The sequence below is a fragment of the Aquarana catesbeiana genome, linkage group LG01 (genome assembly GCF_042186555.1).
Source record: "Aquarana catesbeiana isolate 2022-GZ linkage group LG01, ASM4218655v1, whole genome shotgun sequence".
Lineage (NCBI taxonomy): Eukaryota > Metazoa > Chordata > Amphibia > Anura > Ranidae > Aquarana > Aquarana catesbeiana.
This window is the reverse complement of record NC_133324.1, coordinates 477,887,381-477,914,963: the sequence shown is the minus strand read 5'-3', so window position 1 is coordinate 477,914,963 and position 27,583 is coordinate 477,887,381. Positions and strand designations below refer to the sequence as shown.

The 27,583-nt window shown below is 42.2% G+C and overlaps 1 protein-coding gene across 1 annotated transcript in view; it reads right to left on the bottom strand.

Moving 5' to 3' along the window:
• The window catches only part of SHOC1 (shortage in chiasmata 1), a 447,382-nt gene that overhangs the window by 212,562 nt on the left and 207,237 nt on the right, over window positions 1-27,583 (bottom strand). The window contains exon 20 of the mRNA XM_073612299.1: window positions 7,803-7,981. Within this exon, the coding sequence (XP_073468400.1) occupies window positions 7,803-7,981 (179 nt within the window). The remainder of the gene's footprint in view (window positions 1-7,802; window positions 7,982-27,583) is intronic.

The following is a 27,583-nucleotide window of genomic DNA, read 5'->3' as shown; positions in this document are numbered from 1 at the left end:
CTCAAGAATCACAATAAAAAAAAATAAAAAAATAAATAAATAAATAAAAATAAAGGTACTATAGGAAAGAAAGAAAAATAGTAAACATTAAAAAAAAAGAATTAATAAAAAAAATTAAAAATCTTTCTTCCCCCCTTTGTTTTTTTTTTGTAAACAAAAAAAAAAATTACCGTTAAGAGAAAAAAAAAAAAGAATAAAAATGAGAGAAAAAAAATGTAACAAATTAAAAAAAAATTGAATCTGTATTCTGTCAAAAAAAAACATTGAAACTGCCTTCAAACATTGTAGCTATTCACAAGGCAACCCCCTCTGTCGGTGGTGATTAACATATTAATTGACTCTCAGTGCAAATCTATTTGCAATTCAATCAGGCCACAAGAACTTGTATTACAGAGAGCAGGATCTCTGTTAAAAAAAAAAGTTTAAATGTTTTTCTTTTTAGAATTTAGTTGGGCCTGACTGCAATTAATTGGATTCAAGGCTTCTCCTTAAAACAAAAAAAAAATAAAAATTATGTTTCAAGGTCCTCTGTGTTTCAAAGTACTTTGTCCAGTCTGGGTCCAATCATTTGTCCTTGTCTGTGTATGTCTCCTAAAATACAAAACTCAAAAATTAATAACACCTCACTGTACCTCTCTGAGAGGTTCATAATGGACTAAACTAGTAGTGGATGATTGGAACAGACTTTCAGCTGAGATAATGCGTCCATCCACAGTAAGTACAGTCGAAAATGTACAGACACACCCACACATCTGTACTCTGACAAACAAAAAGTTATAGGAAAACCTGGTGTGTTTGTAAGAACTTAAAGTTTAAGAAGACAACCTGTAGACATAAAACCTTTACACATATTAACAGCACATGCGTTAATTTGGAAGGAAAAACAAAACATCAGACCTACTGAATCCATAAGATGCCACAAAGGTGCAAAGCAATGCATTGTTATGTATTTTCCATGTATCAGAGTGAATGAAACTTCACTCTAAGCCACAGGAAAGGAAAAATTATCAAAACAAAATCCCTACTCAGAGTTATAGTGATCGAGATCTCTTATCTGTGCACAGGTTATTTATTCGCGAATACATATAAACTTGTAAAAAAAAAATAGTATTAATTTAAACTGGTACCAGTATTGAACTCATTACAAACGAGAAAAAAAATTATTAAAATAATCATAAACATTACAAAGCATGCGCATTAGTGTGATCACACTTATTGATGGCCATAAAAACAATGTACACCCCTACAAAAAAAAAAATCTTTCTTTACACATGGACAGTTCATACCCATGCATTCCATCACTCAGACACACACATTCATTTAGATTGAACCCATACATTGTGGATAAAGCTTTGTTAATTACAAATGAAAAGCTAGGAGTTTCAGGCCTCTGGGAGAATACAAAGGAAAGAAGAGAGAGAAAGAAAAACCAACACAATGGACTGTTACACCTTACCTTTGTTAGGCGCGTATTTTACGCATATGTACAGCAACCTACAATACAGCTGCTTTATATGTACATTTATTTTCAGGAACTCACTTAACCTGAAAAAAACTTGTAGAAAACAGTTATTAACTCTATCCCCCTCTTTTTTCTCTTTAACTTTATTTAAAGCAAACAATACCTCATTCATACGTGTATATTGGTAAATGGTCCATAACATTCCTGTCTGGATATAGTGACACTTAAATGCCATAGAACTCTATAACATAACTTATATATTGTATTGCCACCCCGGCTTTAGTGTAGTGGTTTGTTTCTCGATGGACAAATTACTCCCTCCATTTTTCCAATTCAAGGAGTCAATAACATTTCTTTTAAAGGATTGGAATTCTTTCACAAACTCATCCCGTTCCTGTTTAATTTGCTTAATCTCCTGCTGTAAAGCCTCATTTTCGGCTTTAATAGTTGAGGAAGGGATGTATGAATTTGCATTTTCATATTTCCTAGGCCCTTCACCCCAGCGCGGTGAGTATACTTCCACATCACGCCTCTTGGTTGTATATTGCTTGTGTTTAAATAACTTTTTCCCAGAAGACAAACAAAACTGCGAAATATGCCCCCATAACCCACACGTGTAGCACTTTACCTTTTGTAAAGTATTAAAGCATCTCTTAACAACTGGTGTGGTTTTAGGCCGAGAATATTCCATGGCTCCAACTTGATTAACCACATTTCCTGTCTTCCTAGGAGGTCTAGGGGTATTTACAAAAGAGCTCTCACCTTTTAATGAGTTGTTGAAATTAACAACTTCTCCAGGAGGAGATAACTTCCTGTTGTCTCTAGAAATACTCAACCTGGTTGCATTACAATCTATGGTATGTGTAGATTGCACACGCTGCCCTGGGCTGGAAGATGCCTTAACCTGGCCACTAGGCCTTCGCCCATCTAAGAGCTCACAGCTCTGTTGTACATTGGTTGTGTGTGGAATGTGTTCATTAGTTTTAATTTTGTGAGTGAAAGCAGCCACACTCCTGAGGGTTTTTACTGGTTGAATTGGATATACCTCTGAAATCCCCTCATTTCCTTTACTATCAAACCCCAAACGTGTTTGATTTCCTTCAGGAGAGGAGAGGGTCTGGATCCTACCCATGATGGGGAACTTGTTTTGCTCCTCATTTGTGGATAGCTGGCCCCCATTGTTTAGTGGGTTTGTGACCATGGTGCATTCTCGATTTTCCTGTGGCTCCGCGATTTCTCCCATCGCCACAGGAAAAGTAGAATTAGGACCCATATCTTCACCTCCCCAGTACTTTTCATATTCCTCTGTGTCCCCTATTTTATAGGCACAAGTAGGTGCCGTAGCATTAGCATGTTCACATCTGCTAGCCCCAGCCACCTGTCCTTTGAGAATTGAAATTGTTTGTAGCAACTGTGACTCTGTTTGTGTGCACTGTGTGTGATCTATAAATTTTCCTTTCTTAGTTTCATGTAACTGATTTTGGATCACTTTATATGCAGTAATTATGTGGTCCAGTTCAGTCTCCACTTTGGTTAGCCTGTTTTTATATTGTACCACTTCTTTTTGAGCCAATTTGTACTTTTTAACATTTTCCTCCTGTGAGGCATTAACCATTTGATTAAGGGTAGTTAAGGTTTGTACTTGGTTATGTAAAGCTGTATTCTCCTTTTCCCTCTTAGAAATTGTACTATTTTTATTATAGACTATATCTTCTAATTGCTGTATTTTAGCATTCATAGCCATGCAAGCCGAATACATGCCTGCTACAGCTAAACTTTTGAGCTTTTTATCCTTTTTGGTTGTTTTAAATTGTTCTTCAAATAACTCTTGGACATAGTCCCAAGGCGAACCTTGTAATCTAGCATCACATGCAAATTCATTGCTCTTATATTTAAGAGTATAACTTGCTACAAACTTTTCTAGAGAGGACATGGCTGCCATTATCAACAAATAATATGCACAATTTGTAAGCTAGATTAAGTTAAATGTTCCCCTGTACTATACAGTCACTATAGAAGGAGGGAAAAAACAATAAACAGAAACTCCAATAGAATAAAAATTCTGAAAATACAGTAAAGTGTAGAAAATAAAAGATATTTTCAGCTCTCAATAACACAATCTTTCAGCTTAGTGGAGACACCCTCACTAGCCTGTAGCCTACACACAATAGACTGTAGTTTACCTTGTCTGGGCCTACACCCGCAAAACAATAGACCCGGGGGATAAAGGTAACAATAGTAAAGCCACCAGGATCAAATAGGGTGGGTAGCCCTCTAGGTTTACAATAGAAAGGTAAACACAGCCGTGTTTACACCAATGTTAAACCAAATTCAGTTTAAAAAAAAAAAAAAATCTACCACAAACTCAGATTATCAAATAATTTTGGATAGGGTTTATCCTTAACAAAAAAAAATTTCAAGGTATAATACAGTATGCTAGAGGCACCTTATACCCTATAATAATAATCTTTATCAAATATTAGCTTTAGTAACAAGACGTCCACCGTTTTGTACTTTAACTCACGCCAATGAAAATATTACTGCTTGTAAATTCTCACAGCTAAAAAAAACAAACAAATAAACCAAACTACTCTCTTGTAGCTCATTTCCAATGTCCTTCACACAATACTATGCCTTTAGTGGACACACCATTTAAATTAAAAACAAAAATCTGTTGATCCTTTTCAACAAAACTAAGACCACCCTCAATCGGTGTCTTTCCAATGAAACACATGTACTCACCATGCAGCACACTCAAACCCTGGTTAGATAGAGAGCAATGAAGCTTGGTGAGCCCAAAAGAAACAAAAACAAAACAAAAAAAAAATTTTTCCCGCTCTGTACTTCCTCCCCATTACATTTAATCCGGATTATAATGGTACATCCAAAGTACTTTTTTTCAAGTATAATTACGGGATATTAAGCAAAACAAAATATGTGGTGTATCCTCCCTCCTTTTTAGAGTTCATCTAATACCCACTAATAAAACAACCAATTACCTATATTTTTCCCTAGATAAAATTGTTCTGACCTCCAATTTCCGGGAAAAACTGACTCAGTTTAAATTCCCCCCCAATAACCTTAATCTGCCTTACACAAATCTCGGTATTATATTAAATACTTTCAGTCTTGTAATCTACTCCAGTGGTCGCCATCTGTTACCCTGAAAAATCTATATTTAAGATTTTTCATATCTCATAGATATGAGGTGGGTTAAATAAGAGTTCTTTTTGACGAAGAGTGAAAGCTTAAAATATAACAACATTTATTAGGAAGCAGTTGGAAGTCTAGCTAATACACAATCATCTGTCTATCGCCTTACACCAAGGAAGAAAATATTAGGTTGAAATAAAGTATTTACATTAAGGAATACAGGGTATATTCCTCAATACAGTAATCTACACACATATTTAGTTACAAGTAAAAGGGCATTCCTTTCCCATAATTACCCATCCTTACCAAAGCTCCTTTCAGCTTGCTGGTCATCAGAGAGAGAGACCCTAGCTCCCCCTTGCCTCTGAGTATATCAAACCAAGCTGATGTCTCATTGGTTGGCCTAGCTTGGATCATGATTGGAGGGCTTACTCCATAAGTCGGCCCCCTTTCATGCAAATCCTTGTGACTATGTTGGCCAAGTGTGTCAATTGTATTTCCCCAGGAAGTTAGGTCCATTGCATATCCCAGCATGGCACTCTTTCAAAGGAGTAGGTGTAGAACAATGGAATTGGCTCTCCCTTGTTTGCATATACAAGCCTTGGGCCTTGGGCCTTTGCTCTTAGCAAAAACTTAAATGAAACCCTTTTTGAAATATATTCATTATTACCATATTTTACAGTTATTAATGGAGATTTCACACAAACTTATAAGGCAACATATTTATTGTCCTAATACTAATGATGTTAACTAGATGTACTAATTGATAACAAATCAATGATATAAAAAAAGTGATTTACATATCGACAGCCAGTAGTGGCCAAAAATGTTTGGGACAAGAATGAAAAATGCTGGGGTCAGAATGATAGTCTTTTCTATTTATTAACATTTAATTTGCAAGTCATGAGCTGAAAATTGTGTGTGATGAACCAAAAACTAAAACTATGTCCCTTTTTAATACACAGGATAAGCTCAGCCAGGAGGAGGGTCTGGAAAGTGGCACACAGGAAGAGGCCGTGCCCAGTGTCAGCCAGGAGGTGACCATGCCCACTGTCAGCCAGGAGGTAGGCGGGCCCAGTGTCAGCCAGGAGGTGGGCGGGCCCAGTGGCCTCACCCAATTACAGGTGGCTCCCCTCCGCCTTCAAACTAAAAGGCCCAGGAAGGGGACAATCACGGAGGAGGCAGCACTGGGCCTCATTAGGGAGGCAAGTGATGTCCTCAGAAGCCCCCCCGACGCTGAAGAGGCCTATGGCTGCTATCTAGCCACTAGATTGCAGAAATTGGAGGAGGGCCAACGCCTCCTCTGTGAGGGAATTTTTGCTCAGGCCCTTCAGAAGGGGGCCCATCCTCCTCCTCTTCCTTCTGCCACAAGTCCACCACCAGAGCCCCAGCCTCCAAGGAAGGCTGCAGGGAAGCGTGAAGGGAAGGCTGCAGTGAAGAGAAGAAAGTGATGGCCTGGGTTCAATCTGGTCTGACAGAAGGCGCAGGCTGGTGTAGTACCGCAGCCTGGGGACATATACCGCAGATTTGGCTCCAAATTATATGGACTCCTCAAGCTAACAATTTTATTTTCCACAAACTCGATGTCTGCCCTGGAGGCCAAAAGGCTTCGCAAATTCCAAAAGTTTCTCCAGCGTTGCCCTCCTCTTTATTTTGTTACCCAGAAAATCCTTGCCTATATGCTTTTCTAAAAAAAGGACAGTTTGTTTGTGAGTAGGCAGGTACATTTCAAAAAGACAATGTCAAATTAACAAGGGACACCAACACAAACCAACCTCCTTGAGGTTAATAAAAAATACAAGATAACAATTATTGTGGTAACTTGACACACACAAAAAAAAGGGGGATCACTAGAAAATAATTTTTCAATAATCCAAAAAAGGAGATCTTGATAAAATAAAAAATAAAAAAAAGATGACTATAAAAATTAATTCTAAACATTATTATGGAGATCTGGCTTTAAATAAATAAAAGATTATTCATGAGATCCTGAGAAATAATAAAGAAATACGTTTGTCAGAACTCGTACTTGCTTCAGCGCATGTGTCGTTTTTGGTGCATCGGAACAGCATACAGATGAGCGTTTTTTCCGATAGTAATTTTTTCCGTCGGAAAAATATAAAACATGTTCTCTATCTAAGTCCGTCTGAATTTTCAACGGAAAAAGTCAGATGGGGCATACACACGGTCGTTATATACAATGAAAAGCTCCCTTCGGACTTTTTCTGTTGGAAATTCCGACCATGTGTACGTGGCATTAGCCAATTCTTAGCCAAGAGATTGTGATAAAAAGTCTGTTTCACGTGGCATGTTAAAACATTTTTGATTGAATTTAACACATTATACAGTCATCATTCCTGTGGCTAAGGAGCTCCTGAAAATAACTTAAAGTGGGTAATTTGAGAGGTTTTCTGTACAGAAGTACTTTTGATTATAGCACTTAATTAGCATTAGTAAATGAATTTCCCATAAGCTCCCTCTCATCAAAACTTTATTTTATGGCACAGCTTTAAGGAAATAGATTTTTTTTTTAGCTTCTAATGGCAGTGTTGGTCAACGGTCTCCCTCTTTTTACATTGCTAAATATAATATAGAAACACCAATGGATACCAATAACAGCAATATAATTTAAACATTTGCATCCAATTTCGTTGAATTATTTTTATCAACACATTCACAGTCACTCATCTGGCCCTGCTTTGGTGCTCATTCTTCTTTTTGTGTAAGGGCTGCTGTACGATGCAGTCAGTTTTAACAGCCCTGCAAAACACTGAAATGCGGAAAAAGTAAAGCAAGCATTACCTTTTCGAAAGGCACTGAACCAAACCCTATGGTACTGCTGTGCAATGTGATTTGGTACCTGCATATCCACTGCATTTGTGATGTGCTTTTGGGGTGCAAATAACAACTCAACAACGCACCTGCATGCACATCAGAAGGGCAGCGTGTATACCTGTGGTGTGGGAAACGCGCATAGAGCACACTATTCCAGCACCGCATTTTGGTGTGAACTAGCCCTAACTATTGCATGTTACACAGTTGGTGCCGTAATAAGGCTACCTAAGGACAAATATGTCTTGCCCTAGCAAAGTTCTATTTTCTGATAGTTCCATGTAATACTACTGGAAGTAATGGTGACTTCTTTTTTCTTTTCTTATATTATCTGAGTAGGTGTTCTATTACTTACCCATAACAGAAGGATCTGGCAGTTGGCATTTTAAGGTTATGTGTGGAACATTCAGGTCCTGACACAGCTTTAACCAGACATCAGTGCAGTCATATTCAACAACAAGGGAAAAGTGAGCCCAAGGAAAGTCATTTCCTATGTACTGGGTATTCACTATAGCATATGAATGTTTTCTTAAACTGAAAATAAGAATACAACATATTTTAATTTTTTTATTTTGCATGCTTTTATACATTTTCATTTAAATATACATCTAAATGCAGGAAAAACAAATAAGCAAACTACTAAACAAATGTACAGTGCCTTTAAAAAGTATTCACAACCCTTGAAATTTTCCAATTTTGTCATGTTAGAACCAAAAACGTAAATGTATTTAAATGGGATTTTATGTGATAGACCAACACAAAGTGACACATAATTGTGGAAGGAAAATGATAAATGGTTTTCAACATTTGTTTACAAATATGTGAAAAGTGTGGCATGCATTTGAATTCAGCCCCCTAGAGTCAATACTTTGTAGAACAACCTTTCACTGCAATTACAACTGCAAGTCTTTTTGGGGATGTCTCTACCAGCTTTGCACATCTAGAGAGTGACATTTTTGCCCATTCTTCTTTGCAAAATAGCTCAAGCTCTATTAGATTGGACGGAGAGTGTCTGAACAGCAATTTTCAAGTCTTGCCACAGATTCTCAATTTGGATTTAGGTCTGGACTTTGACTGTGCCATTCTAACACATGAATAGACTTTGATCTAAACCATTCCATTGTAGCTCTGACTGTATGTTTAGGGTCGTTGTGCAGTCTGAAGTCTTTTGCAGACTCTAATGCCGCATACACACGAGCGGACTTTCCAGTGGACTAGGCTAGGCTAGTCCGATAGCTTTTCGGGATAAAAATCCGACGAACCTAGAAATAGAACATGTTTCAAATCTGCCCGACGGACTCAAAGTCTGACGGACTAAAATTGGGAAAACTGTTCGTCTGTGTGCTGGTCCGACGGACCAAATACGACGCAAGGGAAGCATTGGCTACTGAACTTCCTTTTTTAGTCCCGTTTACATCATCACGTTCAAACTGAACAGACTTATGAACGGTCCGTCGAAGTCCGCTCCTGTGTACGCAGTGTAACAGGTTTTCTTCTAAGATTGCCCTGTATTTGGCTCCATCCATCTTCCCATCAACTCTGACTAGCTTCCTTGTCTCTGCTGAAGAAAAGCATCCCCGCAACATGATGCTGCCACCACCATGTTATACAGTGGAGATGGAGTAATCAGGGTGATGTGCAGTGTTAGTTTTCCACCACACGTAGCATTTTGCTTTTAGGCCAAAAAGTTCAATTTTGGTCTCATCTGACCAGAGCACCTTCTTCCACATGTTTGCTGTGTCCCCCACATGGCTTCTCGCAAACTGTAAACGGGACTTCTTATACCTTTGTTTCAACAATGGCTTCCTTCTTGCCACTCTTCTAAAAAGGCCAGATTTGTGGAGTGCACGACTAATAGTTGGCCTGTGGACATATTCTCCCACCCGAGCTGCTGATCTCTTGGCTGCTTCTCTGATGAATGCTCTCCTTTTCTGGCCTGTCAGTTAAGGTGGACGGCCATGTCTTGGTAGGTTTGCAGTTGTGCCATACTCGTTCTATTTTCGGATGATGGATTGAACAGTGCTCTGTGAGATGTTCAAAGCTTGAGATATTTTTTTATAGCCTAACCCTGCTTTAATCTTCTCCACAAATTTATCTTTGACCTGTCTGGTGTGTTCCTTGGCCTTCATGATGCTGTTTGTTCACTAAGGTTCTCTAACAAACCTCTGAGGGCTTCACAGAACAGCTATATTTATACTGAGAATAAATTACACACAGGTGGACTCACTCTATTTACTAAATAGGTGACTTCTGAAGGCAAATGGTTCCACTAGATTTTAGTTAGGGGTATCAGAGTAAAGGGGGCTGAATACAAATGCACGCCACACTTTTCACATATTTGTAAAAAAATTTGAAAACCATTTATCATTTTCCTTACACTTCACAATTATGTGCCACTTTGTGTTAGTCTATCATATACAATCCCCCAAAAAAAACATTTATATTTGTGGTTTTAACATGACAAAATGTGGAAAATTTATGGGGTATGTATACTTTTTCAAGGCACTGTACTTTTTTAGCTTGGATCTGCATTAATGCTGAAATCCAGGCTCAAGAAAACAGGAATTTTGACTTACCTGTAAAATCCTGATCTTAGAGTACAGTAAAGGACTTGTTATTTATATACCATGGGTTGTATGCAGGCACCTACGGGTGATTGAACAATAGCAAAAAAAATAAATACATTTCTAGTGCTGCCCACAAAGCACATCATATAACCCTATCCACCCCTCTGTATCCTATCCAAAATACAGAGGGGAGAGTTTTGTGTCATGTACTGTGCTCCAAGACTCTAAGATAAGGAATTTACAGGTAAGTCAAAATTCCTATTACCATAATCGTACAGTACAAGACATAGGACTTGTAATCATAGACCATGGGATTTACGCAAGCATGTAAACCAGCCTTTTTCAACATTTTTATAGTGGAGGAACCATTGAAATAATTTTCTGGGCTCAAGGAATCTACAGATCACTGTACATTAGTGTGATGGTTATCGGGGAGAATGCTCTTTATATGTGTGGTCATTGGAAGCATTTCCCCCCTTACAGACAGATGAAAAGATCATCTGTGTCAGTTAATTATGTGAAAGGCAGACATTGTTCAAGGCTCAAGGAACCCCTAGCAACCTCTGGAGGAACCCTGTTTGAGAATGGCTGACTTAAACTGAGGGGTGGGGAACAACAGAACTGCTAACATCCACAAGAAAACAAGGGTTAAAGAACCTGAACAAAAACACAAGTCTAAACTTCCACCTGGATAATGTGAACAGAGGACCAGGTGGTGGCCTTGCAAATCTGGAAAGCAGATGCTTAATGCTGGAAAGCCCAAGAGACACCTACAACCCTGGTGAAAAAGGCGCTAATGTAATCCTTTCCTTAAGGGTTTATGTCCTGGAAATGAGTACTCAGGGTGAGATACTGGTCAAGACCTGACTGAAGAAAGGCCAAAATACTTTGAATTTTGTTTCTCTGAGTAAGGTAGGATATAACAAAGTTAGAAATACCCCAATCCCTCACGACTTTCAGGGATTTCAATAGAGAGGGACCAGTCAGAAAACTGTAAACTCTGCCCCAGCCTGTAAGGCTGGTATCTGTTGTCATTACCTTCCAGGATGTATGAAAAGAAGACTTTTCCAATTAAAAGGGCAGGATTGGCGATCCATCATGTAAATGAGAGCCATGAGTATATTGTATTGAAAAGGTTTGGAGTGGAACTGAGCCTTGAAAAAGGCTACCATCAAGCCCAGAACCCTCATTTAGAAGAAATCCGGTGGGTACTGTAATGATCGGAAGGGTCTTCATATAAGATCTTAGAGAAGTAAACTTCTCCTCGAGAAAAACATTTCTGGTTTAGGCTGTGTCCAAGATTAGACTCAGGTACTCCAGATGATATGACTTTGGAAGGTTGATTGTCCAGCTAAAGGTATAAAAGAAATTAACTGTCCTGTGGAAAATTGTAGCCAAGGTTGTGGCTGAGGAGCAGGCCCGGACTGGCCAAAGGGCACACTGGGCACTTGCCCGCTGGGCTGGTGACCCATGTTGTGTTGGGCCCAAAGCAGCTGGGCTGCTCCTTGAGCCGGTGCTGCTTACCCAGCCTCCCTGCAGCCTCCACTTCAGTTCAGCCATTGAGGTCGGGCGGAAACAGGTGACCCATGACCATGAAGGGGGGGAGGAACTAGACAAGACACCTGCCGCAGGCACGGTGGAGCCGGACCAGAAAAAATGTGCCCCACGTGGGCCTGGATAGGAGGAGCAGTAGGGGCGGGTGCATATAGAAGAATAAACCTGCAGGTGGAAGAGGAGGAGAAGCAGGCTTTCAGAGGCTGCAGGAGGAAATATTGATTCTTCTATATGCAGCCACCCTCTGAGCTCTCCACCCCCCATGCTCCTGGTCTCCCGTGCTCTCCGACACCCGCTGGTGCTCTCCAGCCCCCCCTCTGCTCTCTGCCCCCCTCCCCTGTGCTCTCCAGCTCCCCCAGTGCTCTTTGACATCCCCCTATGCTCTCTAGCCCCCCAGTGCTCGCCGACATCCCCCTGTGCTTTCCAGCCCCCCAGTGCTTCTCCTACATCCCCTGTGCTCTCCAGCCCCCCTCCAGTGCTCTTCGGCCCCCCTGTTCTCTCCACCCCACCCAGTGTTCTTTGCCTCTCTCCTGTGGTCTCCACCTCCACCTCCTCCCCCTGTGCTTTTCGGAAGCCTCAGCTGAGGTGGAAGGAAGAGTGGAAGCAAGGGTTGAGAGTGATGGCCTGATTTCAGTCTGGTCTGACAAAAACTGCAGTCTGTCGTTGTACCAGAGCCTGGGGACATAAATGTCATCTGCTGCTGCTCCTGATCTCATGGAATCCTGGACCTTTTTGCGCTCCCTATAATATGTGCTCCTCAGGCCACCAATTTTGCACTTTAAATAGTTGATGTCTGCTGTGAGAATCACCGGCTTCACCAATTACAACAGTTGATCCAGCGCTGCCTTCCTCTTTATGTTGTTATTATAAATAGGGTGTTTCACCTGCCACAGACAGGGCAGCTCTCTGTATTTATCAATGAAGTTGGGGAGGAAATCATGGTCATTGAATTTATCCATATTCTCTGCAAGACACAACACAGGACAAACCCTAATGTCAGGCTAAACTCTCATAATCTTGTCCCAATATAGGCCTCAATCTATAAGCAGTATAGGCCAATGATGCCCCAAGTTAAAATTGTACCTTTGTTAGCACGATCGGCGCTTACGCTACTCCGTCCTCCGCTCACAGATCGTACGTACGACACACACGTGTTATGCTTTATATACACTGCGCATGCATGAAATTCCGCCCCTGACCTTCTTTCTAGTATATTCCCCGCCCCTTCTCTTTCAGCGCAGTGGGAGAGCACATGGCGGAGACAGAGCAGGTGCATGATAATAGCAGCAATGAGGAGGATGACGAAAGCCCGGAGCCAGAAATGTCCCGATCCAGGAGGAGATTTAAGGCCTCAAATATGGCCTTTGTAGAGGTGGTGGAGATGGTGGACATCTTGAAGAGGGCCGACTATGATGGGAAGTATGGACCGTACACAAACCCAAATGTGAGAAAGGCCAAGACCATGACTAAAGTTGTGATTCAAGGATCAATTGAGGAAACGCTGGTCAGACCTTAAATTGAGGGAGCATGATCAGTACAGAAGGATCAGGAAAGTGCTGCAAAAAAGTAAGTATTTGTCCTGTGTTCCTATTATTATTATTACTTTAGTGCTGCTCCATGTGCTTTTCTTTACTGTTGTACAGTTTAAAAGGGCAAGTTTCAAGTACGTGGGCACAGAAATCATTCGTAGTAAACATCGTTTGTTCGCCCACTAATACAATGTTTTTGGCAGATGCAGGTTAACTACATTTGTTCAGGCCTATTTGTATTAAAAGAAGTTTATTACATTGTTGTCTAGATGTGTTTGTAACTAGAATGAAATAAAAACTTGATTCAGTGTAAGGAGAGAACACTCAGCAGCTGTTTACACATCTGGACGCAGGAGCACAAGTGTGGGACACCAGAACACCCTATTTAGGGTGTCCCACACAGGTGCTCCAGTGGATACTAGGGGTGTCTACATGTGGGAAACTTTGCCAAAAAAGGTAAGTATTCTAGCTTGAATAAAGGGAGAAAATCATGTCTTCTTGCCTCAAATATCTGTGTGCTAAGTATACCTTTTTTTTAATCACATAGGGGAGAATAGACTCAGGACATCTGAGGACACCAGGAGCCCCACACCTCCTAAAGAAGGGGAAATCCCCACACCACAACCTGAGGATGTGGATTCCGAGGTTCAGGAAGTGGTTGAAATAGTGACCACAACAGGTCAGTGTCTGAGACCACAGCTTCAGGTAATAGATGTATGCCTGCATATTTATAACACATGGTGTGTTTTTTTTAAATATTTTTAGGTGATGTGGATGTTGTGGAAGAAGAAACTAATTTCACCAGTGCAAATGCACAAGTCCTAATCGGGGAAATAATGGTGTGCAACCGGGAATTAGAGAAGATAAAGGAAAACATCAATGATGTTGAAAAAAGGCTCAACAACATCATTGATGTTTTAGGCAGAATCTAAAACACCCAAAAAATCTTATTTTACAGTTTGTCGTTATATTTTAGAATTAAAAAAAACATTTTAAAGTAATTTGATAGCCAAATTTTAAAGATACACACAGTGTGTCAACATGTGCTATCTGCGATCATGGGATATCAATGTACGCGTTTTGTGGGTGCAACCCCTTCCTCGCAACTCAAGTAGATGAGAGGAAGGGGTTGCACCCCCGAAACACATCCTTTGATCCACCATGATGGGAGCTAGCACATGTTGACATTAGGCATAGGATCAGGAGGGAAATCCACATTTTGACTCCCAATTTGTGTGCATCTTCAAAATTTGGCTTTTATAGGGGTGACATCACCCCATCTGATGAAGGCAAAATCAACACAGTTTTGACATACTAATGTCTGATATTGCCTTCACTTTTTCAAACTTGAACTTTGTAAGTTCCTAAATTATGTATGTTATGGTTTTAACCACTTCAGCCCCGGACCATTATGCTGCCTAAGGACCAGAGGTCTTTTTCCAATTTGGCACTGCATCGCTTTAACTGCTAATTGCGCGGTCATGCAATGCTGTACCCAAACGAAATTTGCGTCCTTTTCTTCCCACAAATAGAGCTTTCTTTTGATGGTATTTGATCACCTCTGCGGTTTTTATTTTTTGCGCTATAAACGGAAAAAGACCGAAAATTTTGAAAAAAAATGATATTTTCTACTTTTTGTTATAAAAAATATCCAATAAACTCAATTTTAGTCATACATTTAGGCCAAAATGTATTCGGCCACATGTCTTTGGTAAAAAAAATGTCAATAAGCGTATATTTATTGGTTTGCGCAAAAGTTATAGCGTCTACAAACTAGGGTACATTTTCTGGAATTTACACAGCTTTTAGTTTATGGCTGCCTATGTCAATTCATGAGGTACTAAAATGGCAGGGCAGTACAAACCCCCCCCCAAATGACCCCATTTTGGAAAGTAGACACCCCAAGGAAATTGCTGAGAGGCATGTTGAACCCATTGAATATTTATTTGTTTTGTCCCAAGTGATTGAATAATGACAAAAAAATATATATATTTACAAAAAGTTGTCACTAAATGATATATTGCTCACACAGGCCATGGGCCTATGTGGAATTGCACCCCAAAATACATTCAGCTGCTTCTCCTGAGCACGGGGATACCACATGTGTGGGACTTTTTGGGAGCCTAGCCGCGTACGGGGCCCCGAAAACCAATCACCGCCTTCAGGATTTCTAAGGGCGTAAATTTTTGATTTCACTCCTCACTACCTATCACAGTTTTGAAGGCCATAAAATGCCCAGATGGCACAACCCCCCCCAAATGACCCCATTTTGGAAAGTAGACACCCCAAGCTATTTGCTGAGAGGCATGTTGAGTCCATGGAATATTTTATATTTTGACACAAGTTGCGGGAAAGTGACACTTTTTTTTTTTTTGAACAAAGTTGTCACTAAATGATATATTACTCACACAGGCCATGGGCATATGTGGAATTGCACCCCAAAATACGTTTAGCTGCTTCTCCTGAGTATGGGGATACCACATGTGTGGGACTTTTTGGGAGCCTAGCCGCGTACGGGGCCCCGAAAACCAATCACCGCCTTCAGGATTTCTAAGGGTGTAAATTTTTGATTTCACTCTTCATTGCCTATCACAGTTTCGGAGGCCATGGAATGCCCAGGTGGCACTTTCACAGACCCTGTGAAAGTGTGCCTAGTCTGTACAATGCTGTACCCTATGCTAATACTGAACTAGTGTATGGTAGTGTTCAAAACATTCACCAATGCAAAGACCAGGATTGTCAGGACAGGAGGGACAATAATAGCGGGTGTCACGCCTATATCCGCGCTTGCTGCAGACACGACATCTTTTTTGGGGGGGTTCGTTGGGTAGGGGTACTCGGGAGGACATAAAGAAAATGCCTCTCATGCAGCTGACTGCATTTGGTTGGGGATGTGAATGGGGGAAGTACGGGTGCTGCAGAAGCGGTGGGTTCCCAATTATTAGGATTGGCGAATGCAGCAGGAAGGGCACTATGGGCACAATGGGCCTGTGTTTGTCTTCTTGGTGGCAGTGGGACACTACTTGTGCTTGCCACCTCACCAGCTTGAACTGCACTTATGGGACTCGCCACGTCACCAAGTGTTACTGCAGTGCTGGTTTGACTACGACCGGGGGGTACTAGGCTGCTGGCGCTTGCCAGTTCACCAAAACGCTACCAAAAAAACTGTTAGCGATCGCAGGGATTAGGCCTGACTCTGCGAACGCTGCAGTTATGTGTTTAGTGTTTTGTAAGTAACAGTGATCGATCGATACTGCACTTGGGTGGGCTGGGCTGGGCGGAGGGGCAAAACGCAGGTGCTAGCAGGTATCTGGGCTGATCCCGCTAACACTGCGTTTTTGGGAACCCTAAACTGCTGGGGACGCTAGTATAGATCTGATCGGATCAGATATTGATTCGTTCAGATACTATACCACTAAGGGAGGTGTACGGTGCGTGCGTGGGTGTTAGCGGTACTGGCGCTAACCTGACGCTGCCTGGGGCTGGTGCTTGCCAGTTCACCAAAATGCTACCAAAAAAACTGTTAGCGATCGCAGGGATCAGGCCTGACTCTGCGAACGCTGCAGTTATGTGTTTTGTAAGTGACAGTGATCGATCGATACTGCACTTGGGTAGGCTGGGCCGGGCGGAGGGGCAAAACGCAGGTGCTAGCAGGTATCTGGGCTGATCCCGCAAACACTGCGTTTTTGGGAATCCTAAACTGCTGGGGACGCTAGTATAGATCTGATCAGATCAGATATTGATGCGTTCAGATACTATACCACTAAGGGAGGCGTATGCTGCGTGCGTGGGTGTTAGCGGTACTGGCGCTAATCTGACGCTGCCTGGGGTGGCGCATATCACCGCCGGGCGATCAGGGGGCTAAACCTTTATTCGGTAATAAACGGCGGGTGCCCTGACACTATAAAAAATAAACGAACTAACCAGCTTCACCCGTAACAGTTATACGGTGATCAGCGGTGAAAGGGTTAACTAGGGGGCAATCAAAAGGTTAAAACATTTATTAGGTAGTATATGGGGGTCCCTGTCGCTATAAAACGCTGACGGCGAACCTAAATATTTACCTCCCTAACTAGCGTCACCAGTGACACTAATACAGCGATCAGAAAAATGATCGCTTAGTGACACTGGCGAAGGGGGGGTGATCAAGGGGTTAAAACTTTATTAGGGGGGTTAGGGGGGTACCCTAGACCTAAAGGGGGCTAATACTAACTGTCCTAACACAGTAACTGTCACAAACTGACACCATGCAGTAATCAGAAAAAAAAAAAAAAACTTGCTTGGTGTCAGTGTGACAGGGAGGGGGGGTGTGATTGGGGGGTGATCGGGGGGCGATCGGGGGTGTTTTGTGTGCCTGGCATGTTCTACTGTGTGTGTAGTGTTTGTGCACTCACATAGATGTCTTCTCTCCTCGGCGCCGGAACGGAAAATACCGAGCCGAGGAGAGATGACATCATTTCCTTTGCTGCTGTTTAGCATACAGCAGCAAAGGAAGATTCTCATTGGCCGGCGGCGATCGCGAGGGGGGGGCCACGAACGGATGGCCTCCCCCTCACCTCCGATCGCCGGGGGACAAAAGAGGACCGCCTCGGGCACCAGGGGGGGTCCGATTGGACCCCCCACCCGCGGGAGGCAGATCACGTAGATGTACGTGATTTTGCCTGCCCGTGCCGCCTTGCCGACGTACATCGGCGTGAGGCGGTCCTTAAGTGGTTAAACATGCCTGTTTAACCCAAATAAAAAGAAAGATGGTACTCTTGGAGTGGGATTTTGAAGGGAGATAATGCGTCTATTGGTAGTAGGTCAAGATCAGTCGGATTAATAAAATGTATAATTTTTATTGAAAAAGTAATTAAAATATGCATAGCAGACATAACATATAAGAAAACATGACCATTCAGTAGTATATTCAGAATTCATTTGTGACTGTCAGCCAACATGTTTCGCAAAGAATTTTTCACTTCATCAGGGCATAAAACGACATCACTAATTCATTATAACTACTAATACAGGTCTAGAGATCAGAGCAATCACCACCATTGCCAAACGTCATTTACTGTACCAACTGGTGCAAATTATCCATGGGTGCCAGATCTCAACAGGATAATGCCAACAAGGGGACTGGACCACACAGTTACGAGGCAGGAATCTATAGAGAAGAGATGTTGGTAACACAGCTCCTGACCGGGAGAGCTAGTTCCTGCACAGTAGCGATGGGTAGCCGCAGGGTGCGTCTGTCCACAGGACAGCTCCATCAGCCACTAACACAAATGGAAGACCAGCCATGTTGTCTTTCGCAGGTGGCAAGCCCAAGCCACCATTCTGGAGCTGTCTGTAGAATTCGGTTTGGGCGATGACTCTACTATCCGATATGCGACCATTCTTCCCCACGTCCACATACAAAAACTCGTATGTCGCCACCACCACCGTCAACAGCACAATACTATTAAACCTCTTATAGTTATAATAGTATGACCGCGAGTTGGGGGGTGGGACGATGTGGACATTTTTCCCATCTATTGCCCCTCCGCAGTTAGGAAAGTCCCACCGCTGGGCAAACTGGGATGCCATTCCTGTAGGTTTGAAGGAAACTGTGGAATCAAGCAAGAAAAAAAAATTTGTACTTTTGCACATAACATCGCAAGCAGATTAGACACAAACATTCTTGGCCAACATCAGTATAACATTTATTTTAAGGAGTATTTAAAGACAAAAGTATAAGGTCCACTTATCAGATTTCTCACCCCTTCTGATGGCCCATTGTAAAAATTTTAGGGAGGGGTATGTTTTGGACCGGTAACCCTTCTCCACTTCATTAAGAGCTGAATGCATACATAATGTGTGTTACTTTGGCCAGCCCCTCCTTACTTACACTATTGGCAGACCACTGGACAGGTAAGAAGTGTCATAATACAAAAATATGAATATACACTGTCCAAATTGAAGCACATTTTTACATTCTGCAATTGCCTATCAAGATAATAGGAGAACAAAACTTTAAACAGTACCATTTGAAAGTATTCAGGCAGGCCCTTGCACTACATGCTTTGGTGAATTCATCCAAAAATATGACCACAAAAGAGGTAGGTATAGTGTGTATAGGTTGGGCAAAGTCAGCAGATAGAGGATTGGTATCGGTTGACTTAGCGGTTGGGGGGAAGGAGGGTTCCAAATGAGTTTGGGCCCCCCCAAAAAAAGCCTCTTGCACTATGCCTGAATTTAAGGACAAAAATAACATTTAAACACATTTTAGGGGGTGTTTAGGGTAAGTACTACAATGGAGCAGACAAAATACATTGTTAAGTGACTAGGCTAGGTGTGTATGGGCCCAGGATAGCATGCTGGCGAGGTTAATGAAGGCAAATATGCATGAAGGACAAAAATGGAACTTTAAAAGCTTCCAGCATGCATGAAGACAAAGAGGATATTCACAGCATATCACAATCATGGTAATTAGGGGATGATGAAATAAATACAATACATTAGCAAACATTAAATACATATAATGTGATGTTAAAGGATAAAACTTACATTAATATAGTCCTTTTGCAGGACCTGAATGAAGGCAGAACAGGTCTCTGGAAAAATGATCCCCAGAGCCTAGGGGAGATGCCTGTCGAGAACTTGATATCCTGCAGAATTCTCCCCGTCACCAAGTACTGCAACGTGGCGACGAGCCTCTGCTCGGGAGTGATGGATTGCCGCATGCAGGTGTCCTGCTTCGTAATATAAGGGGACAGCAAAGCCAACAGACAGTGAAAAACGGGGTCCGTCATCCGGAAATCATTCCTGAAATCATCAGGATTATTCTTCTGGATCTCCCGCAACAAAGGCATGTGAGAGAATTGGTCATGCTGGAGCAACCAATTCTTCGTCCATGAACTCCTCCTCACCCTGTTCATGGATTGGACTTGGGTCAAAGTAAGTACCCCAACACCAAGCCCCTGCACAGCATGAACTCTACGACGAGTACATACCCGCAACATGGCTTCAAAGCGGTCGGCTGGTCAGAACGAACTAACAGAACACACAGAAAATCAGAAAGGCCTGAGAAAAGTGAGCTGAAAATCAGAAATGGACAAGAACGCGATGGAAAACAGATACGAACTGACAACACGCACTGAAAAACAGATATGAACCCATAAGCACAAACTGAAAATCAGTAATGAACTGAAAAGCATGAGGCTGAAAAGCGTGAATCATCTCTCACCAAACTACTACTAACACGAGATAAACACGAGATTAGCAGAAGGAGCCCAAAGGGTGGCGCACTTGTTATTGAACGTCCTTTTTATAGTGCCGTTGTACGTGTTGTACGTCCGCGCGTTCTTGGCGATCGGAATTTCTGACAACATTTGTGCGACCGTGTGTATGCAAGACAAGTTTGAGCCAACGTCTGTCGGAAAAAAAATCCATGGTTTTATTGTCGGAATGTCCGATCATCTGTACGCGACATAAGAGTTATTCTAATCAGGCATGTTATGTAACTGATAACGTTATATCAGCGAACATATGATGTGAATTCTGTTGACTGTTTTGATAAGTGATGGAAATTTATTGTCATTCTTAGGCCATGGTTGAAAAACTGGTTGATGTTCTTTTAAACAAAATTAACAATTTTGTTTTTCCTTTTTCTTCAGAAAAAACCCAGTAAAGTCTGTTGTAATTAGATTTATTCAACTTTAGTTTCTGCATCTGGTGTACTAAAATTGTGTTAACTATAGTTACACTTTATGCATTTTTACTTGATTCACCCGGGTGGGATTCATATATGCATGCAAAATAGGGAGAACTGTGCAGTTCAAGAGGATTTGTCTGGGTCTAAAAGATAAGCACTGATATATAGTTGTGTCTGTAAGTTCAGGATGTACTGCTGATGTAACTATTGATAATGATTTGTGTTACTACCAAGGACCTGCTTATGAGCGTTAAAAAGTTTTAACAGATGGTGGGATTAATGAGGGTTGTTCAATAAAGTATAAGTATATGCACAAACATAAAAGATCCACAATATTCATGCAGAAATTAAAAATGGCTGCCATAAAGTATTCATGAAGATGCCCTTAAAAAGAATGGAGTCGGGAAGGGCTAAACCCCTGTCAGTTACCGGTAATTTTTCCTTTATTTCCTGTTCTGTAGACACAACAGGAATTAATAAAAAAATGCATCCATATGAGGGGAATTCACCTCTGACAGTTGCCACCTGAACAAGCATCCCCATTGGAAGATTTACCTTCATCTTTTCTTCTGGTCACACCTGTAACATTTTTGACTTCTTATCAATGATCAATAGGACAAATAAAGAAGGATAATCTATCCAATGGGAGCACAGACAGTAACAACAATTTTACAGAGGCTTTAGCCTTTGACTAATCTATCCAAAACAATAAAAATGTTTTTGATTATATTTAACACTTTAATAATATTTTAGTTACTCCTTTTCCAGATATTATTGTTATAAGAGGGTGTAAATAAGTACCTGATATAAAGGAAAAAAACCTGGACATTCCTGTTGGCCAGTAAGGCTTCCTACCCCTATTGAGGGGTCTATAGGAACATGCAGAAGTGGGTCAACTCTCAACATTGTCAAAGGCATGCTAGGGATTCAGGGCAACCAAGGCTGTAGAGAGATCATCTAAAGATATGCTCAGGCCAGGGCCGGATTAACGTAGGAGCTATTCAAGCTGCAGCTCCACGCCCCTACCTTAAAATCGGCCCGCCCAGCCAGCAGTAGCAACCCAGTTTCTCCTGTCCATAAACGTCTGTGGGACAGGAGAAGCTGTTTGTAAATGTAGGGGTGGCTGGTTGCATCTGTGTTGGCTTAGTGTGATTATTACAATGTCACAGTGCACAGTTCCCCCCTGCACAAATGGGAGAGGAGAGAGCTGTATCTGCCTTCTCCCTCCCCTCTTCCTCGGTGTTCCTACACACTCTGTGAAGTCTGTGCAGAGAAGGAGCTGTGTGGGCAGGAAATTATAAACAGAGCAGCTGGCAGATAAGGTGAACACGATATCTCTGGGTGATAAGCCTCCAAGGACTATCCAAATGTGAGCACAGTGACTGGACTCTTACCTCCCTTCTCTCCCCCTCCCCCTCTTTTTTAACTTTTTCCTCCAGCAGTAGGTGTTATAATTGCAGCCAAAGAGTTTAGAATTGTGTCATAAACCTTTGGTGGTACTTGGTCCCTTGTGCTTTTAAGTGGGTTCACACTGGTTTGCTATGTTTTGGGCCATTGCTGTTGTATCCGCAGTTTTCCTGCGTTTTACCCACAGTCCAATTGATTTCTTTTAGGTTGCGTGTTTTTTTTTTGCATTTTCTGAAAGAACACCAAAATTCCTGCATGCTGCATCTTTGGCGCACTGTCAGAAAGCGTGGCCTAAACCTGCAACCTAATATAAATCAATAGGACTGCAGCTAACACTGTAGATACGCAAGCAGTGCAGCCAAACTGCAGCACACCAGTGTTAGCCCAAAGGCTTGTACACACAAATCCCCCCCCCCCCATGTAGAACTTGGTCTGATCAATACCCCTGGGCATTCACACAGGGCCATACCATCCCGGCTCAGGAGGGGTGGGGGCTCCGGGGATTTGTTTGACTATGCATCCCCCGTCCCTTCTACCCGTCCGGGAAGAGTCCTGGAGGGAGTGTGCAGGAGGAGGAGGGACATGTGACCTGTGTGGGTTAGCTCTGCACTGATATCTAGATCCCATCCACCAGGAGGAGGGTGGGAGTGTGGAGGTAGGCTCTGCTGGTGGGATGGTTCCATTTGCTTTTACCTCTATGCAAAGCTGTGGCCTACAAAAATAACAAGGAAAAAGAGATTCCCCAAAGGAAGGCAAAACCCAAACTCAATCTGTCAAAAAACAATATATTTATTAGGCTATAAACACCACACAAAGATACAAAAATTGGCAATTATGGGCAAATCAGGGAAGAAATCAAATGACTAAATAAAATTGATAACGTTATCATTAAAAACAACGGAGCCGCGGCCAAGCATACCCCATACACACACCAATCACAACAGCAGATTCTGACTAGATCGGCTAGTATTAGATAATGTAGGACCTCAGATAAGTCCAAGTACAGACGGTGTGGCGGTGTGGGGGTGGGGTGGATGAATGTAGATTAGATTTGGTAATGTTGCAGGGAGGTTCAGTGGTTTGAACACACTTGAAAATTTAGTACCAGTCCGGGAGCTGAACAATGATATATATAGGCTGACCGCAATGACCGGTAAAACCTATTAAGGCAGTGAAAACTCAGGACTTTCAAACAAAGCAGTTCATACGGACAGCAAGCAGTAGGGGGAGCATGTACGGCAAGGCTGCACTGATATCATAAATTGGAGTAATACATCTCTCACCAGGTAGATCAGCAGCTCACAGAATCGCACGCTCTACCCCGAGTGGTCACTTGTGGACAAAGACTGTTGCGTTTGCTTGTGCCGTCAGGTGGAGAAAGTCCCGCTGTGTTAGTGCCTTCTATCAGATGGTATAAGCCGGTCGTCAGCTGTTGGTTCCCGGTAAAGCATTCAAACGCCCTGTGCTCGCGGCTCCGAGATGACGTGCTGACGTCACGTGCTGACGCGTTTCACCAGCCAATCACCGCTGGTTTCCTCAGAGCAAAGGAGGGGTCCGTGGGCGAGGGTTAAATAGACTAACCAATATAGGGTGTAATTACATCAAGTGTCCACCAGATGTCGCACACAGTCACCACTCATCACAGACATTTCAGCAAGAGCAAAAAACTCGCAGATGGCTTCACAAACATGACTGCAATCACTTAGTCAAAAAACATGCACATTAAACTATGATATATCGTGATACAAGAAAGCCTTTGATGGTGGTGGGTATGTACATTTACATGGAGACCAAGTGAAGCGAAAAACAAGAAACAAAGAAAAAAACACAGGTAAAGCATAACGAATTAAAACACCAGTATAACGCTAGAAAATCGCTTAGAGACAAAAAACAGGAAAAAATATTAATATAGATGGTTGCTGCAGGGGAGGTCAATTAAATCATTTCTCCAAAAAGGACTGGAGGCTACATTCGGTATTTAACCCATTGGGGGCCATCGCCTCCAAATAATAGGTCCACATCTTTTCCTTCTGAAGGAGAATGGTGTCGAAATCGCCACGTCTTATAGGTAAATTCAACCTATATATGCCTTTTACTATTAGACCCTTGGGGTCCCGGTTATGGAATTTGGCAAAGTGTAGTGAAATGGGGCGTTCATCATTCAGTTTTTTAATACCAGCAATATGTTCCCGAATCCTAACCCTTAGGGCTCTTTTGGTTTTGCCCACATAGGTTTTATTACACGGACAGGTAAGTGTATAGACCACTCGAGTAGTGGAGCAGTTTATAAACTGTTTAATCCTATAGTCTACACCTCCGCGGGGATTCGGGAACATATTTGTCTGGTGGACATACTTGCAAATGTTGCAGTGTCCGCATCTATACATGCCTGGGGAGATTCTGGAGTCACTAAGCCAGTTTTTTTGAGTGGTACGGGTGTATTCAGAGTGGACAAGCAGATCACCAAGGTTATTAGATCTTTTTGCTGTCAGGAGGGGTTTTGGGCTCACCAGTTCCGAGATTAGGGGGGCTGATGTTAAAATATGCCAATGTTTTTGTAGGACTCCTTGAACCATTTTCCATTGGGATCCATATTTAGTAATGATCCTTGGGAAATTCTTTTCAGCATTTCCTTTTGGTTCATTATCTTTATTTTTGGCATGAAAAGAATTAACAGGGGGTATCACATGTCCCCCTGGCAGGCCAATCGTCTCAGCTATAAAGGGCCCCTTAGAAAAAACAGGCAAATACATAGATTCCATGATTAAACATATGGTTAATCTACTTCCTTCTTTTGTCCGTGACAGCAGAGACGTTCTGGTTAGATTACGACATTTTGTCATACCCCCAGAGGCCCTTTTGGTGGGTATCGACGTGGAGAGCTTGTATACGTCGATACCACACCACTGTGGTATTGAGGCTACAATGCATTTCTTGGACTTTCACCATCCTCAACAGGGTGCTCAAAATGAATTCATTGGGGAACTTCTTGAATTCATGCTTAATAACAATTTCTTCCAATTTCTCGGTCATTACTACCAGCAGATTAGAGGCACCAGTATGGGGGCACCTTGGGCTCCCTCATACGCATGCCTCCACCTGGGACTTTGGGAGGAAACAAAGGTCTATCAGTCCCCTCTGTACCTCAGCCACTCCCTCCTGTGGCTGAGGTACATTGATGACGTCTTGATGGTGTGGACCGGTTCAGTCGAACAACTTGAGGACTTTATGTCCGAACTTAATAGGAATAACTATAACATACGTCTGACCTATTCACACCATCCTGACACACTCCCCTTTCTGGACTTATCTATACGGAGATCTGGGAGTGAAATTGTTACTAGCACCTATAGGAAGGAAACAGCAGCCAACACTCTGTTGTCTGCCCAGAGTCACCACCCTAAACCATTAATCCATGGGATACCCACAGGACAATTCCTGAGGATCAGACGGAATTGTTCTGTGGAGGAGGAATTCCATAAGGAGGCATACGAGATGTATCACAGATTCAGACAAAGGGGTTACTCACATAGATCCCTCAAAAAGGCAAAGGAAAAAGCTACCCTTAAAAATCGTGATGAACTCCTAATACCCCCTGTTAATTCTTTTCATGCCAAAAATAAAGATAATGAACCAAAAGGAAATGCTGAAAAGAATTTCCCAAGGATCATTACTAAATATGGATCCCAATGGAAAATGGTTCAAGGAGTCCTACAAAAACATTGGCATATTTTAACATCAGCCCCCCTAATCTCGGAACTGGTGAGCCCAAAACCCCTCCTGACAGCAAAAAGATCTAATAACCTTGGTGATCTGCTTGTCCACTCTGAATACACCCGTACCACTCAAAAAAACTGGCTTAGTGACTCCAGAATCTCCCCAGGCATGTATAGATGCGGACACTGCAACATTTGCAAGTATGTCCACCAGACAAATATGTTCCCGAATCCCCGCGGAGGTGTAGACTATAGGATTAAACAGTTTATAAACTGCTCCACTACTCGAGTGGTCTATACACTTACCTGTCCGTGTAATAAAACCTATGTGGGCAAAACCAAAAGAGCCCTAAGGGTTAGGATTCGGGAACATATTGCTGGTATTAAAAAACTGAATGATGAACGCCCCATTTCACTACACTTTGCCAAATTCCATAACCGGGACCCCAAGGGTCTAATAGTAAAAGGCATATATAGGTTGAATTTACCTATAAGACGTGGCGATTTCGACACCATTCTCCTTCAGAAGGAAAAGATGTGGACCTATTATTTGGAGGCGATGGCCCCCAATGGGTTAAATACCGAATGTAGCCTCCAGTCCTTTTTGGAGAAATGATTTAATTGACCTCCCCTGCAGCAACCATCTATATTAATATTTTTTCCTGTTTTTTGTCTCTAAGCGATTTTCTAGCGTTATACTGGTGTTTTAATTCGTTATGCTTTACCTGTGTTTTTTTCTTTGTTTCTTGTTTTTCGCTTCACTTGGTCTCCATGTAAATGTACATACCCACCACCATCAAAGGCTTTCTTGTATCACGATATATCATAGTTTAATGTGCATGTTTTTTGACTAAGTGATTGCAGTCATGTTTGTGAAGCCATCTGCGAGTTTTTTGCTCTTGCTGAAATGTCTGTGATGAGTGGTGACTGTGTGCGACATCTGGTGGACACTTGATGTAATTACACCCTATATTGGTTAGTCTATTTAACCCTCGCCCACGGACCCCTCCTTTGCTCTGAGGAAACCAGCGGTGATTGGCTGGTGAAACGCGTCAGCACGTGACGTCAGCACGTCATCTCGGAGCCGCGAGCACAGGGCGTTTGAATGCTTTACCGGGAACCAACAGCTGACGACCGGCTTATACCATCTGATAGAAGGCACTAACACAGCGGGACTTTCTCCACCTGACGGCACAAGCAAACGCAACAGTCTTTGTCCACAAGTGACCACTCGGGGTAGAGCGTGCGATTCTGTGAGCTGCTGATCTACCTGGTGAGAGATGTATTACTCCAATTTATGATATCAGTGCAGCCTTGCCGTACATGCTCCCCCTACTGCTTGCTGTCCGTATGAACTGCTTTGTTTGAAAGTCCTGAGTTTTCACTGCCTTAATAGGTTTTACCGGTCATTGCGGTCAGCCTATATATATCATTGTTCAGCTCCCGGACTGGTACTAAATTTTCAAGTGTGTTCAAACCACTGAACCTCCCTGCAACATTACCAAATCTAATCTACATTCATCCACCCCACCCCCACACCGCCACACCATCTGTACTTGGACTTATCTGAGGTCCTACATTATCTAATACTAGCCGATCTAGTCAGAATCTGCTGTTGTGATTGGTGTGTGTATGGGGTATGCTTGGCCGCGGCTCCGTTGTTTTTAATGATAACGTTATCAATT